This window comes from Rhinolophus ferrumequinum, assembly GCF_004115265.2.
Source record: "Rhinolophus ferrumequinum isolate MPI-CBG mRhiFer1 chromosome 15 unlocalized genomic scaffold, mRhiFer1_v1.p scaffold_54_arrow_ctg1_1, whole genome shotgun sequence".
Lineage (NCBI taxonomy): Eukaryota > Metazoa > Chordata > Mammalia > Chiroptera > Rhinolophidae > Rhinolophus > Rhinolophus ferrumequinum.
In genome coordinates, this window is record NW_022680357.1 from 2,217,382 (window position 1) to 2,233,989 (window position 16,608).

At 54.1% G+C, this 16,608-nt stretch overlaps 4 protein-coding genes and 1 non-coding gene across 6 annotated transcripts; 4 read left to right on the forward strand and 1 right to left on the reverse strand.

Annotated features, from left to right (window-relative positions):
* Nucleotides 1-4,570: 4,570 nt before the first annotated feature.
* LOC117019907 (U6 spliceosomal RNA) lies at nucleotides 4,571-4,677 on the reverse strand. The gene has a single exon (XR_004422591.1). It is a non-coding gene; the product is annotated as a U6 spliceosomal RNA (small nuclear RNA).
* A 1,571-nt stretch (nucleotides 4,678-6,248) lies between these two features.
* Nucleotides 6,249-7,686, forward strand: HBZ (hemoglobin subunit zeta). 2 transcript variants are annotated; one of them, XM_033101034.1, is made up of 3 exons: nucleotides 6,249-6,394; nucleotides 7,101-7,305; nucleotides 7,457-7,686. In XM_033101034.1, exons 1-3 carry the CDS (start codon nucleotides 6,300-6,302, stop codon nucleotides 7,583-7,585), a joined length of 429 nt encoding a protein of 142 aa, XP_032956925.1. In that variant the 5' UTR covers nucleotides 6,249-6,299; the 3' UTR covers nucleotides 7,586-7,686. The 2 variants fall into 2 exon arrangements, with proteins under 2 accessions (XP_032956925.1, XP_032956926.1); XM_033101035.1 differs by lacking the exon at nucleotides 6,249-6,394 and adding an exon at nucleotides 6,461-6,746.
* Nucleotides 7,687-8,321: 635 nt separating this feature from the next.
* Nucleotides 8,322-9,161, forward strand: HBM (hemoglobin subunit mu). The gene is made up of 3 exons (XM_033101036.1): nucleotides 8,322-8,484; nucleotides 8,646-8,850; nucleotides 8,974-9,161. Exons 1-3 carry the CDS (start codon nucleotides 8,393-8,395, stop codon nucleotides 9,100-9,102), a joined length of 426 nt encoding a protein of 141 aa, XP_032956927.1. The 5' UTR covers nucleotides 8,322-8,392; the 3' UTR covers nucleotides 9,103-9,161.
* Nucleotides 9,162-10,767: 1,606 nt separating this feature from the next.
* Nucleotides 10,768-11,754, forward strand: LOC117019384 (hemoglobin subunit alpha). Its single transcript, XM_033101030.1, has 3 exons — nucleotides 10,768-10,928; nucleotides 11,185-11,389; nucleotides 11,530-11,754. The coding sequence occupies exons 1-3, from the start codon at nucleotides 10,834-10,836 to the stop codon at nucleotides 11,656-11,658; spliced, it is 429 nt and encodes a 142-aa protein (XP_032956921.1). The 5' UTR covers nucleotides 10,768-10,833; the 3' UTR covers nucleotides 11,659-11,754.
* A 3,740-nt stretch (nucleotides 11,755-15,494) lies between these two features.
* On the forward strand, nucleotides 15,495-16,472 carry LOC117019380 (hemoglobin subunit alpha). The gene is made up of 3 exons (XM_033101021.1): nucleotides 15,495-15,652; nucleotides 15,903-16,107; nucleotides 16,248-16,472. Exons 1-3 carry the CDS (start codon nucleotides 15,558-15,560, stop codon nucleotides 16,374-16,376), a joined length of 429 nt encoding a protein of 142 aa, XP_032956912.1. The 5' UTR covers nucleotides 15,495-15,557; the 3' UTR covers nucleotides 16,377-16,472.
* Nucleotides 16,473-16,608: the final 136 nt, after the last annotated feature.

Here is a 16,608-nt window from a genome sequence, read left to right on the forward strand (position 1 = left end):
TAAAAGTAACACTTTTTTGGGGGAGGAAGTTTAAACTATAAAGTACTAAAATAAAATTTGAAAGTAATCCATGAATCATAAAACACTATAAAACTCTTACTACTACTATTAATAAAAATAGTGGTAAACATTCATGACCTTGGAGTGGATAATGATTACTTAGATATAATACCAAATGCACAAGCGACTAAAGAAAAAAATTAATTGATTTTATCAAATTAAATGTTTGTGCTTCAAAGGACACCACCAAGAAAGGAAAAAGAACACCCACAGAACAGGAGAAAATATTTACAATTCCTATATCTGATGAAGGAATTGTATCCAGACATATTTTTTAAAAACTCTTACACGTCAGCAATTGTCATGCGGGGTGTCGTGCAGGGTCTCTGGTCCCGCTCCCCACATAAGGACGCAGGACATGGTGAGGCCAAAAAGGAACACCCACGGAGCCATAGACAGGGGAGTCAGACCACTATAGTCTCGCTGCAGCCTGGTGGGCAACACACGAAGTAGGATCCACACCATCCACAATCCACCGTCTGCTTCTCTGCCTGCCAACCAACCATCACAGCCACGGAAGTTGTATCAGCGGCAAGTGGCTCACTGGTTACAGCTGATGGCCAACCAGTCACAGCTGATGGCCATCCATTACCCGAGTCAGCACCTTTCCACGTGAGGCCGAGAGCCTGGAAACTGCTCTCTGGGACTCTGTCCCCACAGCAATAAAAAGACAGCCAATTGGAAAATATGCATATGAAGTGAATTGATGTTTCTCCAAAGAATATAAACAAATGGTCAATAAGCACATGAAAAGATGTTCTATATCATTATCATTAGCATAATGCAAATGAAAAACAGAGAGAGAGAGCACATCATACACACTCGGAGAGCTATAATCAAAAAGACAACAAATAGCACTTGAGATCTTGCTCCCCAATATATGTCATCAATTCAGCTTAAATAAACTCTTATAACAATTCAAAAAAAAAAAAGCAACAAATGTCGGAGATGGGGTGGAGAAACTGGAATCTTTACACACTGCTGGAGGGAATGTAAAATGGTACAGGTACTGTGGAAAACAGTCTGGCAGTTCCTCAAAAGGTTAAATATAGAGTTCCCATTCAACCCAACTATTCCTTTCCTAAGTATATAACCAAGAAAAATGAAAACATAAGTCTACACAAAAACTTGCATGTTCATAACAACATTATTCATAAGAGGCAAAAAGTACAAACAAGCCAGTTGCCCATCAACCGGTAAGTAGATGAATAAAATATGGTATAATCCATACAATGGAAGAGTTCAGTCGTAAAATGTAATGAAGTACTGATCCAATGAATGAACTTTGAAAGCATACGTAGTGTATGATTCCATGTTATAAATGTCCAGACTAGGCAAATCCATAGAGACAGAAAACAGATTAGTTTGTCCAGGGCTGGGATAGTTGGGGCGGTGTGACTGCTAATGAGTTTGTTTTGGGGTGAATAATATTCTAAATTTGATTGTAGTGATGGTTGCATAACTCTATACTAATTATACTAAAACCCACTGAATTGCACGCTTTAAATGGTGAATTTTATGGTATGTGAATGATGTCTCAATACAGCTGTTTTTAAAAGTCAGAAAAATCCCCCCACCCACTCGATTCTAGTCTTCCCTAGGAGGTGACTATAGTTAACAGTCTATTGTGGCTGTTTCCAACTCTTTCTCAAACACCTCACATGCATGAGAACATAACCGCTTAACTAAGGGATAACCATTTTCTTTGCTGAAGTAACCTTCTTTTACTGAAGCTGACACAGATTTGTGGGCTAAACCTGCCAGGGTGGAGTACATGCATTTCAAATGCCTCAGACGTTCCCAAACAAACGTATTGCCCTACACGGGGCTGCATAGCATTGACTTGTCTTGTTTTTTTTTTTTTACAAAATTCCCAGAAAAGAAAATGGTGTCTTAGCCTATGTTGTATTTCTTTTATTATTCCTGAGGTAGAGAACTGTATCGCTTGATTATTTGCCAGTGTCTGAGAATTGCCGTCTTGTTTTCCTCGTGGGTTGTTTGTCCTTCTTTGATGGTTTGGACACATTCTCTTTGTGAGGGGTAGTTACCCTCGGTTGCAGATTCTGCAAGCCTTTTTTCCCAGTCTGCTATGTTTTGATATTATGTATAACCAAAGGTTTCTGAGGTATCCCACAGTTCCCAGGATGTCCCAGGAATGGAAATAAGGACACAGAAGAAGGAGGTGGGGCTGGGAGAGCTGGGCAGATGGGGAAAGGGGAGCCCGCTGTCTGGGGAGATGGCCAGCTATGGTAACAGGGCCCTCCCCACAGGGGTACCAGGAATCTGTGGGTGCCCAGACATAAGGACCAGGACTCTGGCTCCCACTTCCCTGGGCCATGCTGCTACCCCATCCGATAGTCCCATGGCCCTTGAACCTGAAGGAGCAGGTGTAGTGTCCAGAGGCTCTGGGGGTGGCTGTCTCTGGGCTGGGGGAAGGCATAGACTTAGAGGAACCCACCACTCCCCAATTACCCCCTCAGTGTCCTCTTCCTGCTAGCAAGCTTCATAAGAGCATTTACTGTTTATTTTCAGGCTATGGTTAATATCTTTTCATTGTATCATGCATGCACTGTAATCCATAAAAGGTGACGGGAGGTGACGTGTGGGATCCTGGCCCACAGAGGTCCCGGATACATCCCTCCCCAGGCTGCCTTCAGAGGACTCGGGTGCAAGAATGTCCCGGGTTAGACTGGAGCGAGCAGAGGTCTGAATCCCACCCTCACCAGTAGCAGTGAGGGTCCACGTTTGTCAATCTCATTGCGCTGAAACGGACGTCAGAGCTTTTTGTCACTCCCTGGCCAATCCAGCCTGGTGCCGGCAGCCAGAGGGACCAGGGTAGGCAGGCCATGCTTTGCACCTCCAGTTCCCACCAGTAACAGGAGTGGGAGAAGGTGGTCTCTAAGTGCAGTGCTGTGTCCTGGACAGGGATGTGAACAGAGTCAAGCTTGCTCACTTCACGGTCTTCCCTGAAAACAGCCCCCACCTCTACGTCCTCATTCTACATTTAAATAACTCTTGTGCAACCTACTTTTCAGAAGGTAAGAGGATTCTTAAGATCCGAAACTCCTGACCCTTCCTCCCATCCTGGGTCCCCCCCAGGCAGGGCCAGGAGGCCACTTGGATGGCCAGGTCTTATCTGTCCTGCCACTCAGTCGGGGCCCGATAGAGCCACCCTGTCTGTCAGGGGGCTGGGGGGACTCAAAGACCCTATCTGGGACCCACCTCCACACCTCCACCTTCTCTGGTGCAGTGTTTCCGCCCAAGAGGAATAACTCACCCACAATAGAAACTACGATAATCTTGAACTCATGCTGCCATTATGCCTGTTAATAGTGGGGTGGAGGCTGTTTAACTCCCACCCGAGAGGTTGAAACAGTGAAACTGGGGCTCACGATGGTGATTAGCCTGCCTGGGGTCACCCAGGGGCTGCTCTCAGGGGAGGGTCTGCAGAACCCTATCTGCACTGAGTGACGCAGGGCCCCCCAGCTCAGCTTTTGCTACACAAGTTCAGAACAAGCCTGGGGCTTCAAATTCTTCCCAGAGACCAGCGGGTCTCAGTGTCCAGAAGCACAGGCTTGGTGTCCTCATGTCACAGGGAACCAAGGCCCAGCGACAGAAGAGATTGCGCGACCCCCAAAGAGCCAGCAGCCTGGCTTGTACCAAACCTAGATCTCCCGTTCCCCTGAGAATGGTTCCCACCTCCACTGAAATATCAAACATACAGAGGGTGCCAAACACATATATACACATTTGAAGAAAGGAAAAAACTATTAAAACTGCAATACTCAATATATAACGATAACAGATGAATAGCAGTCATGCGTATACATTTTTGGGGCACCTCCAGTATTTCATTAACCTTCCTGAGCCTCCATTTCCATATCTTAAAACATGTAATGACAATGACATAAAAAAATCTCTCCCAGAGAGCTATGAGAGTCAAACGCCCAACATGAAGAGTATTTGGTACTGTGCCTGGGGCTTAGAAGGCACTAGATAAATGTCAGCTAAAACCAGACGGCGGGCCTCACCTCACAACCACCAAAAATCAGTCCACAGGGGGCTGTTGCCCCACTCAAAACACCAAAGTCAAGTTCTTAGAACGATAATACAGACAGTTCTCTACGCCTCAGCATGTGGCACAATGCTTATTTCACTTTTTAAAAACTTGAGGTAAAATTTGCATGACACAAAATGAACCATTTTTTTCTCTTCTTAAGTACTTAATTATTATTTTTTAAATTAGTTTCAGGTGTACAGAAGAACATAGTGATCAGACATTTACACAACTCACAAAGTGATATCTCCAATAAATCTAGTACCCACCCGACACTGTACATAGTTATTAGAACATTTTCGACTATATTCCCCATGTGGCACTACTCATCCTCGTGACTATTTTTTTTTTTACTATAGTTGACATTCAGTATTATTTTATATTAGTTTCAGGTGTACCGCTTAGTTACATTTGTTACCGGTTAGACATTTGTATAATTTATGAAGTGATCCCCAAAATACGAAACGCTTCACGAATTTGTATGTCATCCTTTTTCAGGGGCCATGATAATCTTCTCTGTATCGTTCCAATTTTAGTATACGTGCTGCCGAAGCGAGCACCAAAATTAACCATTTGAAAGGGAACAATTTAGTAGCATTTTGTGTGTTCACAAGATGGTACAGCCATCATCACTATCTAGTTTCCAGAATATTTTCATCATCCCAAAAGGAAATCTAGTATCCATTATGCAGTAGCTGGCTCATCCCCTGGTACTCATTCATCCACTTTCTGTCTCTATGGATTCACCTATTCTGGACATTTCATATAAAGGGACTCATACAACAGGTGGTATTTTGTGTCTGGCTTTGTTGACATAGTATAACGTTTGCAAGTTTCATCCATGTTGCAGTGTGTAACTGCTTCATTTTCATGGCTAAAGAATATCTCGTTGTATGGATACACACCACATTTTGTTTACCCATTCATCCACTGATGGACATTTGGGTTGTTTCCACCTTCTGGTGATTGTGAATAGAACAATGCAACATTGTTAAACAGGACAAAAAAAAATCACTAACTTTTACTGCACTAAAATTATAAATGTCTGGGCAGCCGGTTGGCACAGTGGTTAGAGCGTGGTGCTCATAACACCAAGGCCGCTGGTTCGATTCCCACATGGGCCAGTGAGCTGCGCCCTCTACAACTAGATCGAAAACAATAACTTGACTTGGAGCTGATGGGTCCTGAAAAAACACACTGTTGCCCAATATTCCCCAATTTAAAAAAAAAAATTAATTATAAATGTCTGTTCAACCAAAAACATCATTAAAAGAATGGAGGCAAACTACACACTTGGGGGCAATATGACACGTCAAACTGACAAAGAAGTTATATCCCGAGTGAAATGCAAAAGGGTGGCAGGTGGGAACTTTTGGGGGTGAGGGAGCTACTGCGTATCCTGATTTTAGTGGAGGTTACATGACTCTATACACATATCAAAATTCACAGAGAAGTACACTCAAAGAAAGTCAATTTCATTGCATGTTAAAATAAAATTAAAAGGAATATTTCCCTCATTATGTTAAAATGATGATATGGTGAGCAATATTGCAATCCCTAATAGCACGTGATATTAGAATTCTTTTATTGACCTAGCTTCTCAGGGGACAGATCCAGTTAGTACATCTGTGCTCAGCACCAGGTGGGCAAAACATTTGTTTTCTCAGAGGAAACCCAGGAATCATAGAGCCATTGGGGGGGGGGGGAGCCCTGACATGTGGCCAGTGCGGGCTAGCCACGGGATCCCACCAAAGGGGGAAGAGCGGTGCAGGCAGCTCGGGGCATGTTCCAGCCCGGGGAGCGTGCGTCTTGGGCCCTGCTCTTCTGGCTTCCCTCATTCTGTGATTCTGAAATGGACAAAGATGGTGTAGGGCTGACCTCCTGGGCTGGCTGGGCCCCTATCTCTGTAGGATTCTGGTCAGGCTGCAGCCAACGCCCTGTCTAAGGCCTAACAAGGGTGGCAGGAGTGATAGCCCCTCACCCCACCTGTCCCTGCAGGCTCTGACTGCCCCCAGTCCCTGGATCTGATAAGAGACCCCACCCTCCACAGCCCCCTACCCTCTCCTGACCAATGCCCACCACGGATGACACCGAGGCTCCATGCATATAAGGGGACGCGGGAGCTAGCTGAGCACCACCGAGGCCAGTCCCGGGCTCACCCCGCTCCAGCTCGACCTCCACCATGTCTCTGACCAAGGCTGAAAGGACCATCATCACATCCATGTGGAACAAGATCTCCACACAGGCGGACGCCATCGGCACCGAGGCCCTGGAGAGGTGAGTGCCACATGGGATGGGACGGTGCCAGGTAGTTACAGTGTGAGGGTGTTGCGGACAGGGGACAGTGAGCCGGGGAAGATGAATTGTGCAGACTTCTGACTGACCCTGGGTTCACTGAGGTGTGAGCAGGCCAGGCCCAGGTTCCCACCTGAAGGCCCCGGACAGTTTCTTCCGAGGCCTAAAGCGCCTTCTGAGGCAGTTAGGTTGCTAGCAGCACAGATACCAGGGTCTCTGACTCTGGGGAAACCACAGTGGAAAGAGGTTTTCCCTGAAGAGACCTCCCTGGGATGCTGCTAGGGAGGGCATTATTTCTGGCGGAAGGTGGAGCTGGAAGCCTGGTCAAGGGCTGGTAAGGAGGCTCCTGTGGCGGAAGGAGGTGAAAGGGGCTAGAGGCCAAGGCTGGGGGGATTTGGAGAGCTGGTCGTGCTGACCCCGTTGGAAGCAAAGAGACAAGCCCGGAGTTTGCAGCGGCCTGGAATAGGGCCGGGTGGGGGGTGGTTGGGTGGTGGGAGTGACGTGGGGGGCCTCTAGATGCGCTTGGGTGTGAGGCACCAGGCTGAGAGCGAAGGGGGAGCTGCCCAGCGTGCAGGGCCGTTGGCGAGGTGGAATGTGGATCCTCGAGTTGGGAGCAGGGCGGGCTGGATGGTGGGGAGGTAGCCAGGCAGCCCTCCTCCGGAGCTCACGCCCCGCCCCCCGCCCGCAGGCTCTTTGCCAGCTACCCCCAGACCAAGACCTATTTCCCGCACTTCGACCTGAACCCCGGCTCCGCGCAGCTGCGCGCGCATGGCTCCAAGGTGGTGGCCGCCGTGGGCGACGCGGTCAAGAGCATCGATAACATCGCGGGCGCCCTGTCCAAGCTGAGCGAGCTGCACGCCTACATCCTGCGCGTGGACCCGGTCAACTTCAAGGTGGGAGAGAGGGAGGGGGTCCTGGCTGGGTCGGAATAGAGGCGGGGCCCGGGTGGTGCGAGAGGGGCTGTGTCTCACCTAGAGGGACTCCGCCCCCACCGAGACAGCACCCCAGCCCTGCGCGCTGAGCCGCCTCTCCCCCGCCCCCCAGCTCCTGTCCCACTGTCTGCTGGTCACGGTGGCCTTGCACTTCCCCGCCGAGTTCACGGCCGATGCCCACGCCGCTTGGGACAAGTTCCTGTCCGTCGTGTCCAACGTACTGACCGAGAAGTACCGCTGAGCTGTCACCGGACCCCGGAGGCCCGGCTTCGACCTCCCCTCTACCCTTAAATACTCTCACAGATCCTCCCGGTACTCCCCAATAAATGGATGAGGATGGAATGAGCTGAGTCCTGCGTCCTCAATATTGGGGGGAAGGAGGGAACAGAGGGAGGGATACAATAGAGGAGACCCCGGGGTCACACCAGGCCTGCAGGACACTCCCCGGGTGCTTTGGGGCGGTCCTTGCACCTGCGGACCTCAGAGTCGCAACCGGAAAAAGCAGAACAGCCTCAGTCACCCACGCCGTTTTCTCTGGGTGCGTTTGGGCCTCTCGAAATCGCCCAAAGACTGTCGCTTCACTCAGCGTGTTGGCTGCGTGTGGGGACTCAGGGGACTTTTCTTCAAAGCCTGAAGTCAGAGCTCCCGCGCTGCAAGGACACCTGATACAGTTTCCCTCCTGGCCCCTCGGGGGATAAGGGCGTTCCTTGGCCGGGCTCTTTCTCCCGGTCTTTACATCGGTTCCCTATTGGCGAGCGAAGCAGTAACTTTGCCCGCGGGGAAGTCATTACAGATTCTCCTAGAGTCCGCAGCAAAGGCACCCACGCCCAGCGGCGTGAGTCTGTGCCATTAACACCGGGATCCCTAAGGCGGTGGTCTCCGCGGCGGTGGGGACCTAGGCTGGCGACGTTTCCCCGTGCCGGCCGAGGGTCCCCGAGTTCCCGCCACGCTGCTGCAGATAAGAGCGGGCGGGGCGCCCGGCTGGGGGTGCCGCTATAAGGAGGCGGGGTCCGCGGGCGCGGCCCCCAGAGCACGCCACGCCAGCGCCATGCTCAATGCTCAGGAGCGCGCCCAGGTCGCGCAGGTCTGGGACCTGATCGCGGGACACGAGGCGCCCTTCGGGGCGGAGCTGCTGCTCAGGTGGGTCGGGCGGGGTCTCCAGCATCGCAGGGAGGCGAAGACGGGGGTATTGGGCCTGCGTCCCCAGGGGGCAGGCTAGACCCGGGTGTCCAGGGGTCAGGGCGATTGCAGGCGCTGGAGAGACCCCACGCGCCCGCCCTCCCACTGACCTGCTCCCGCAGGCTCTTCACCGTGTACCCCAGCACCAAGACCTACTTCAAGCACCTGGGCGTCTTCCCTGACGAGGTGCACCTACTGAGCCACGGAAAACGCCTGCTGGAGGCGGTGGGCGTGGCTGTGCTGCACATGGACAACCTGCGCTGGGCGCTGAGCCCGCTCGCAGACCTGCACGCGCACGTGCTCCGCGTGGACCCCTCCAACTTCCCAGTGAGGCAGCCCCGGCCCCTGGAGGGTTTGCGCGTGCAGCCGTGGGGAGGAGGGGCTTGTGGGTGGAGTTCCGGGAGGGACCGGAGAGAGCAGACACCCTTTCCCCCGCCCCTTCTCCCGCAGCTGCTGATCCAGTGTTTCCAGGTGGTGCTGGCCTCCCACCTGCAGGGCGAGTACACGGTGGAGATGCAAGCGGCCTGGGATAAGTTCCTGACCGGCGTGGCGGTGGTGCTGACGGAGAAGTACCGCTGAATCCCGTGCCCTCTGGCTTAGGTCTGTGCGAGTCAATAAAGAAGCCTTTTGAGGCGAGACCCGTGCGTGTGTGTGGTCATTGGGCCGAATCACTGTTGCTGGGCAGAGAGGCTCCGGGTCCCGCGGGGAGCTTCCCGGTTCGGAATCTTAGGGTGTGACCCCAAAACTTTGGTAACAGTGGAATGGCGGCCGGGAGCGGATCCTGAGAGCTCTCCAGACTTGTAATGTAGACGGTTCTCGGGGCTGACCATCCTGGGCCTGGAAGTGCGTGAACCCCCAAAGGCTAGAGCGGAATAGTTGCCCTCCGTGGCGGCTGGTATGTGGTGGGGCTGAGTGGGTGCTCAGATGGAGGGATCCTGTAAGACTTCAGCTTGCATGGGGCACCTGAGTGGTGCCATACCGTTGGCAAATCACAGCCGCATTTCATTCATTCATTCATTCATTCAGTCAGTCAGTCAGTCAGTTATCCCTTCGCCACTTCACACATCCTTTGCAGACAGACATGGGCACCCCGGCCCAGGGGCCAAGTTCCTGGTCTGGAGTCAAACAAGAGTTTGGGGTCCAGAGCTCCTCGGACCCTCAGCTCTGTTGGTTTCCCACATTCACTACCGCCGCTCAGTCTACAGCAAACCCTGCCTTGGGTCAACTTAGCCCCTTCTTCTGAATCTCCTGGGGTGGGGGATGGGGGTACAGAGGAATTCCTAGGTGGCCAGAGAGCAGGTTTTCCAACCTGGTTCGCATCAACAAACTAACTCATGGACGGGGGTGGGGGAAGTGGGGGGTGGAGGGGGTGGTACCAACCTTGCTAGGCTTTGAAATAATTTATGAGATAATAACTCGGGGTGGGTGCCTGGCAGGACCCTGGCGGCCCAACCTCCACCCTACCCCTCAGCCCAGCCGCTATGTCTTTCTTAGTCTCTGCGGGTTTTCCAGCCGAGGCCTTCTTCCCCCAGTGCTCCACTCCCAGCCTCTTGCCACCGTGGGTTGGGGCAGGAATCTTAACGGTTCCACCCAGAGTCTTTGAGACAATGGACCAGAAACCGGGAGCAGATGGACCCCGGTGCTCTGGCCAGACTCTGAATGAGGGCAATTCCACAGTTGGGGGGGAATTTGGGGGGAGCACGGAGTCGGGCAGGGCGGTGGGCGCCCAAGTCTGAGGGGGATGCTGGAAGCTAGCCATGACCGAGGCTTGGCAGAGCTCCCCAAGTGCTGCCTGGGAGGCCTGCCCACCCGTGGGGGTAGGAGGTGTGGAGAATTTATCCCATATTATCTTTCACCCTCATTGTTTGCATGCACAATTGACAGCTTTTGGTCCTTGGCTAAGTCTGGTGCGAAAACACCGTGTTTCACTTCGGAAAAACTTGTGCTCTCCTCCGGGACCGACAGATAGAAATCTCGATTCTTCCCCCAGCCCCAGCCACACATGGGTGCGCGGTGGATTTGGGTGGCTCGGGAAACTGTGTGGGCACCCAGGAACTGCAGGAGCTGCAATGCAGTGTACCCTAGCCAGCTGGATCTCCACCTGCCCGGGAACGAGAGAGTGAGGGCGGCCTTGAGAGCCCCGCCCTCCCCCTCTCCCAAGACTTTGTCCCCGCCCGCATCTCCTGGAACCGCGCCAACCAATGAGCGCGGCCGGGGCGGGCGTGCCCCTCCGGCCTCCGGCAGAAAAGCTCCGCGCACTCCCGGTCGGCTACTCTTCTGGTCCTAACACAGACTCAGGAAGAATCCACCATGGTGCTTTCCCCCAGCGACAAAAGCAACGTCAAGGCCGCCTGGGATAAGGTCGGCGGCAATGCTGGCGAGTATGGCGCTGAGGCCCTGGAGAGGTGAGGACCTCCCTTCCCTGCTGTGCCCGCGGGGCTCGACGGCCGCCTGGTCGCGGGCCTGCCAGCAGCTCCTCGGGGGGCTCCGACCCAGCTGGCGCCCACGTCCCCTAGACCTCAGGGTCCAGACTGCGGACCTGCCCGAAGAGGCGCGCCAGCGCCCTCATCCGAATGCCAGGCTCAGGACCCTGCCCTGGACCCCACCTCCACGCCCCCCCGCACCCCCTGCCCCGCTCACACTCTTCCTCCACCCCCGCAGGATGTTCCTGAGCTTCCCCACCACCAAGACCTACTTCCCCCACTTCGACCTGTCCCACGGCTCCGCCCAGATTAAGGGCCACGGCAAGAAGGTGGGCGACGCTCTGACCAAAGCCGTGGGCAGCATTGACGACCTGGCCGGCGCCCTGTCCGCTCTGAGCGACCTGCACGCCCACAAGCTGCGTGTTGATCCCGTCAACTTCAAGGTGAGCGCGGGCCGGGCCGCCAGAGATCCGCGCGGAGGGCTCAGCGCGCCCTCCAGGCGCGCAGACAACCCCGCGGGGTGCAGGCGGGGGAGCGCGGGCGGCCGCGCCCCGACGCCCCCTGACACCGCCTCTCTCCGCAGCTCCTGAGCCACTGCCTGCTGGTGACTCTGGCCTGCCACAACCCCGGCGAGTTCACCCCTGCTATCCACGCCTCCCTGGACAAGTTCCTGGCCTCCGTGAGCACCGTGCTGACCTCCAAGTACCGTTAAGCTGGAGCCGCGGTCATCCCTGCCCCGACTCAGGGCCCCTCTGCGCTCTGCGCATCCGCAATTCCTGATCTTTGAATAAAGTCTGAGTGGACTGCAGCCTGTGTGGCCTGGGTTCTCTGTGTCCGCGAACTTGCCGGGGTGGGGGTGGCTCTGCGTGCCTCGCACCGAGGACCTCTCCGCAGTCAGCGAAGAGAGGGAAGGAGGGAGGAGCAGGAGGAAGGGGAACTAAGGCCGACGCTTCCAGGAATCGAGCTCGACGAACCGAGCTCCAGTCCCGGGAGATGCCAGACTGCCAAGGCTTCCTCCCTGGGGCGAGAGAGATGGGGAGTCCTAAGCTTGCCACCCTCTTTGAAATCTGACTGATCACTGTTAAACAGACAACCTAGGTCAAAATAAAAGCAAGCAAACAAACAACCCCCCCAAAATAGGCCGCTTTTGGTCCAAAGGCAACATTTCCATGAGATTCTCACCTCCTCCCTACCCGAGGGAAAGTGGGTTTAAACCAGGGTGGCAGCCCCAGGCATCCTTCCTGGGTCACAGTAACCCTCTTGGGGCAGGTGGGAGGGACAGTCTGGGAAGCAGAGAGGGGCCTTAGCTGTCTATAGCACTGGGGTGCACTGGTGGGGGGCACTTTACCAGAGGAGCTAGCTCCCTTGTTCTGCACTTCACAAGACACATTAATAACTCACTGTGTGCCCAGCCCTGGTTCCCCCAGCTCGTCGCCCCCCCCCTGGCATTCTGCAGCTGGAGGCTCCTGGGGTCTCCCAGGGGTTGGACCCCAGTGTCCTGAGCAATAGTCAGAAAGGCCCCTGTCACAGGTGCTGAAGCCCTACACTCCACGCTGGAATCTCCTGCATCCCACCCAGCAGCTGCCCAAGGGACACCATCAGTACCCCCCAGCCCAGCTGGTGTCTCCAGACCAACACACACTTTGGGGAGGGATCAAATATATAGTGATGGAAGGAGAACTAACTCTGGGTGGTGAACACGCAATGGGATATATAGATGATTACAGAAGTGTATACCTGAAACCTATGTAACTTTACTAATCATTGTCACCCCAATAAACTTTAATTAAAAAAGAAGTTTGGGGATGGTGGCAAACCCCTGCTCACCACTTTTTTTCTGGACATGGGCCTCTCTAAACAGCTGGGTGGTTGCTTTCCCCCTCTCCACCAGGCACTCTTCTCTGCCCCACCATCCAAGTCATTTTTATTTAAACATGGAAAACAAACAGTTAAAAAAAATTAAGGGGGCAGCCGGTTGGCTCAGTTGGTCAGAGTGCCTGAGCTTAACTACAGGGTTGCCGGTTTGAGTCCCACATGGGCCAGTGAGCCATGCCCTCCACAACTAGATTGAAAAGAACGACTTGGAGCTGATGAGTCCTGGAAAAAACAGTTACTCAATAAAATAAAATAAAAAAAGAAATTAAAATTCACTTATGCTTTCACACACACACACACACACACACACACACACACACACACCCTTTTGTGTTATTCAAAGTAGGAACAGAGTGTGCCTCTGCCCTGTTCCCCCACCCCGCGGAAGACGCCCAAATGAACAGTTTGGGACTAAACTCACTGCCCCCTATTTTGTGCTGAGGCGACACAGCTACATCTACAAACACACTTTTTTTTGGACAAAAATATTATCATGATATCTGGCCAACATTTCATTATACCATAGATATTTGTCTGCAACGTGTTCTTCTCACTGAACCATGTCTCCTCTACATCTCTTCTGGACGGTTTGTTTATTCAGCTGTCTTACTTTCATAAAAAATGACCGATGTGTCGGTCATTTCTATATTTCTGTTAATTGCCTGTTAATATCCTTTGTCAATTTTCCTGTCATTTGTCTCTATATATTATATGCATGTCTCTATATGTTATATATGTCTCTATATATTATATATGTATTATGTATATTATATATATATATGTACACACATATATATAAGCTCTTGCCATATTAAGAATGTAAGCCATTGGTTGACATATGTTCACCAAGTCTTGCTTTGAAAGGGCTCCAGGGCAGGGGGATTGGAGCATGATGCAGAAGGAGGGGGTTGTCCCAGGACTGGGGAGTGGGTCTTTGATGCTCCTAAGCCCCCAGGGTCTTATACTTTTAGTTCTTCAGAGCCAGGATTGGAACAGAGGCTGTGGAAACCAGGAAACCAGAACCAGGAAAAAGGAGGAGGGTACCCTAGGAAGGGACGTGGAATGAGTTGGGGGAAGGGTCCGGGAAGAACAAAGTGAGAAGAGCTGACCAAAGGCAGAGCCCAAGGGAGCTTTGCAGAGGCTTGTCCAAGCTGCTGTTTTCTCAGTTCAAGTCAGTTTGACCATCACTTCCTCCGGGCCACACAGGGCAAGTCTTGAATGAAGGTCTTCGGGGAGGCAGGGGGGCAGAGGGCTGGGCTGAAGGAAGCCCTTCCAACCCACTCCCCAAAGAAAAGTCTTCCTCCAGGCTCCCAGAGAAGGGCATATCAACGACTTCTCACTCCCTTTCTCCTCCCCCCAGTTAGGATGTTTAACCTAGTCAGTACCCCTCTCCCACCACTAGACCAAGGGACCATCACTTGTCACCAGTAAGGGGGCGGCATCAGCAGGAATTGCGGCCCCTTCTCACTGTTTCACCGGAAGCCCATCCCTTCCCCCACTCCTGCAGGGTCTAGCCAGACACATCACCCCATCTCCCCACATTCATTCTGCAGCCACAGAGGCCTCCTCTCCCTGTGCCCCTCTGCAAGCCGACTGGGCGGCTCCCCCTCCACCCTACTCCACCTAATACTTATTCATCCTCCAGTTTCACCTCCTCAGGGAACCCCACCGGTGATCTTCAGACTAACCCTGATATCCTGGAATGCCTCATCTACTTCCTTCATTCTTCCTTGGGGCCCCTAATGAGGGTTGAGAATATAAGTACTTGTATGAAGCTTTGATAACTCTGTCCCTAACTAGGCTGAAATCTCAGCTCTGGTTCAGCAGTTGCTTTATTGATCAATGCAACCCCTACTTACCTAGTGAGTGTTGTGTCAGGCATAATTTGGGGGATGGACTGTCATTGTGACCCAGGACCACTTGCTCAGTGGGGGGGAGAGACAGTCATTCAGACAATCAATCACACAGGAGAGGGACCCCGGTGAGTTCCCGAGATGGGGTTGCAGGACCCGAACTCTGGAAGAAGCCTGAGTGTGCATTGTACTCCCGAGACCCTGGCACTCAATGACACTCCATGATTATTGGTGGAAGAAAAGGGGGCTGGAAGAACCAAGACTGAAGGGGAACAGGAGGGATTCCAAACAGGAATTCTTGAGAATACGTGAGCGAGGACCTCCTATCTCTAACCCCGGACTAGGTGAGGCCTTCTTCCTTCCTGCCCTCCGTTGTCCATTCACTCACTTTTTCTACCCAAATTAAAACACGTCAAGCGTGTACCAAGCCTAGGTCCAGGGTAGATTCCCAGGAGAGCCCAGCCTGTGGCTAAGGAAGCTCAGGGACCCTAAAAGGGTGTCATTGAGTTCAAGTGGTGGAAGAGCCACCAGCATCGACCCACCTCTACAAACCGCCCCCCCACCAGCGAGGGGGCGAGAATATCACTCCCGGGGGAGGTGGAGGCACCGGGCGAGAAGCGGTCGTTGGGAGAAAGAAATATCCAGACCCGCAGACACCCGGTGCCTCCGCGACCTGGGAGCGACGCCCCCACCGCTCCAGCCAGAGGCAGACACGGCGCCGGGCGCCCCCTTCAGTCGGGGTCAAGCCCAGCACCCCCGGCTCCGTGCCAACCAATGAGCGCGGCCGGGGCGGGCGTGCCCCTCCGGCCTCAGGCATAAAGGCTCCGCGCACTCCCCGGCCCCCACCCTTCTGGTCCTAACACAGACTCAGGAAGAATCCACCATGGTGCTTTCCCCCAGCGACAAAAGCAACGTCAAGGCCGCCTGGGATAAGGTCGGCGGCAATGCTGGCGAGTATGGCGCTGAGGCCCTGGAGAGGTGAGGACCTCCCTTCCCTGCTGTGCCCGCGGGGCTCGACGGCCGCCTGGTCGCGGGCCTGCCAGCAGCTCCTCGGTGGGCTCCGACCCAGCTGGCGCCCACGTCCCCAAGACCTCAGGGTCCAGACTGCGGACCTGCCCGAAGAGGCGCGCCAGCGCCCTCATCCGAATGCCAGGCTCAGGACCCTGCCCTGGACCCCACCCCGACCCCCACGCCCACCCCCGCTCACACTCTTCCTCCACCCCCGCAGGATGTTCCTGAGCTTCCCCACCACCAAGACCTACTTCCCCCACTTCGACCTGTCCCACGGCTCCGCCCAGATTAAGGGCCACGGCAAGAAGGTGGGCGACGCTCTGACCAAAGCCGTGGGCAGCATTGACGACCTGGCCGGCGCCCTGTCCGCTCTGAGCGACCTGCACGCCCACAAGCTGCGTGTGGACCCCGTCAACTTCAAGGTGAGCGCGGGCCGGGCCGCCAGAGATCCGCGCGGAGGGCTCAGCGCGCCCTCCAGGCGCGCAGACAACCCCGCGGGGTGCAGGCGGGGGAGCGCGGGCGGCCGCGCCCCGACGCCCCCTGACACCGCCTCTCTCCGCAGCTCCTGAGCCACTGCCTGCTGGTGACTCTGGCCTGCCACAACCCCGGCGAGTTCACCCCTGCTATCCACGCCTCCCTGGACAAGTTCCTGGCCTCCGTGAGCACCGTGCTGACCTCCAAGTACCGTTAAGCTGGAGCCGCGTTCATCCCTGCCCCGACTCAGGGCCCCTCTGCGCTCTGCGCACCCGCAATTCCTGATCTTTGAATAAAGTCTGAGTGGACTGCAGCCTGTGTGGCCTGGGTTCTCTGTGTCCGCGAACTTGCCGGGGTGGGGGTGGCTCTGCGTGCCTCGCACCGAGGGCCTCTTCGCAGTCAGCGAAGAGAGGGAAGGGCATACATGGGTACAAAGGGAGTGGAGCCAG

What these genes read in the sequence shown, in the direction of transcription:
- HBZ (XM_033101034.1), top strand. Translation starts at nt 6,300, where the DNA reads ATGTCTCTGACCAAGGCTGAAAGGACCATCATCACATCCATGTGGAAC. An exon ending in GGCACCGAGGCCCTGGAGAG is followed by an intron (nt 6,395 to 7,100) that starts GTGAGTGCCACA and finishes CCCCGCCCGCAG; the next exon opens with GCTCTTTGCCAGCTACCCCC. An exon ending in TGGACCCGGTCAACTTCAAG is followed by an intron (nt 7,306 to 7,456) that starts GTGGGAGAGAGG and finishes CCCGCCCCCCAG; the next exon opens with CTCCTGTCCCACTGTCTGCT.
- HBM (XM_033101036.1), top strand. Translation starts at nt 8,393, where the DNA reads ATGCTCAATGCTCAGGAGCGCGCCCAGGTCGCGCAGGTCTGGGACCTG. An exon ending in GGGGCGGAGCTGCTGCTCAG is followed by an intron (nt 8,485 to 8,645) that starts GTGGGTCGGGCG and finishes CTGCTCCCGCAG; the next exon opens with GCTCTTCACCGTGTACCCCA. An exon ending in TGGACCCCTCCAACTTCCCA is followed by an intron (nt 8,851 to 8,973) that starts GTGAGGCAGCCC and finishes CTTCTCCCGCAG; the next exon opens with CTGCTGATCCAGTGTTTCCA.
- LOC117019384 (XM_033101030.1), top strand. Translation starts at nt 10,834, where the DNA reads ATGGTGCTTTCCCCCAGCGACAAAAGCAACGTCAAGGCCGCCTGGGAT. An exon ending in GGCGCTGAGGCCCTGGAGAG is followed by an intron (nt 10,929 to 11,184) that starts GTGAGGACCTCC and finishes CCACCCCCGCAG; the next exon opens with GATGTTCCTGAGCTTCCCCA. An exon ending in TTGATCCCGTCAACTTCAAG is followed by an intron (nt 11,390 to 11,529) that starts GTGAGCGCGGGC and finishes CTCTCTCCGCAG; the next exon opens with CTCCTGAGCCACTGCCTGCT.
- LOC117019380 (XM_033101021.1), top strand. Translation starts at nt 15,558, where the DNA reads ATGGTGCTTTCCCCCAGCGACAAAAGCAACGTCAAGGCCGCCTGGGAT. An exon ending in GGCGCTGAGGCCCTGGAGAG is followed by an intron (nt 15,653 to 15,902) that starts GTGAGGACCTCC and finishes CCACCCCCGCAG; the next exon opens with GATGTTCCTGAGCTTCCCCA. An exon ending in TGGACCCCGTCAACTTCAAG is followed by an intron (nt 16,108 to 16,247) that starts GTGAGCGCGGGC and finishes CTCTCTCCGCAG; the next exon opens with CTCCTGAGCCACTGCCTGCT.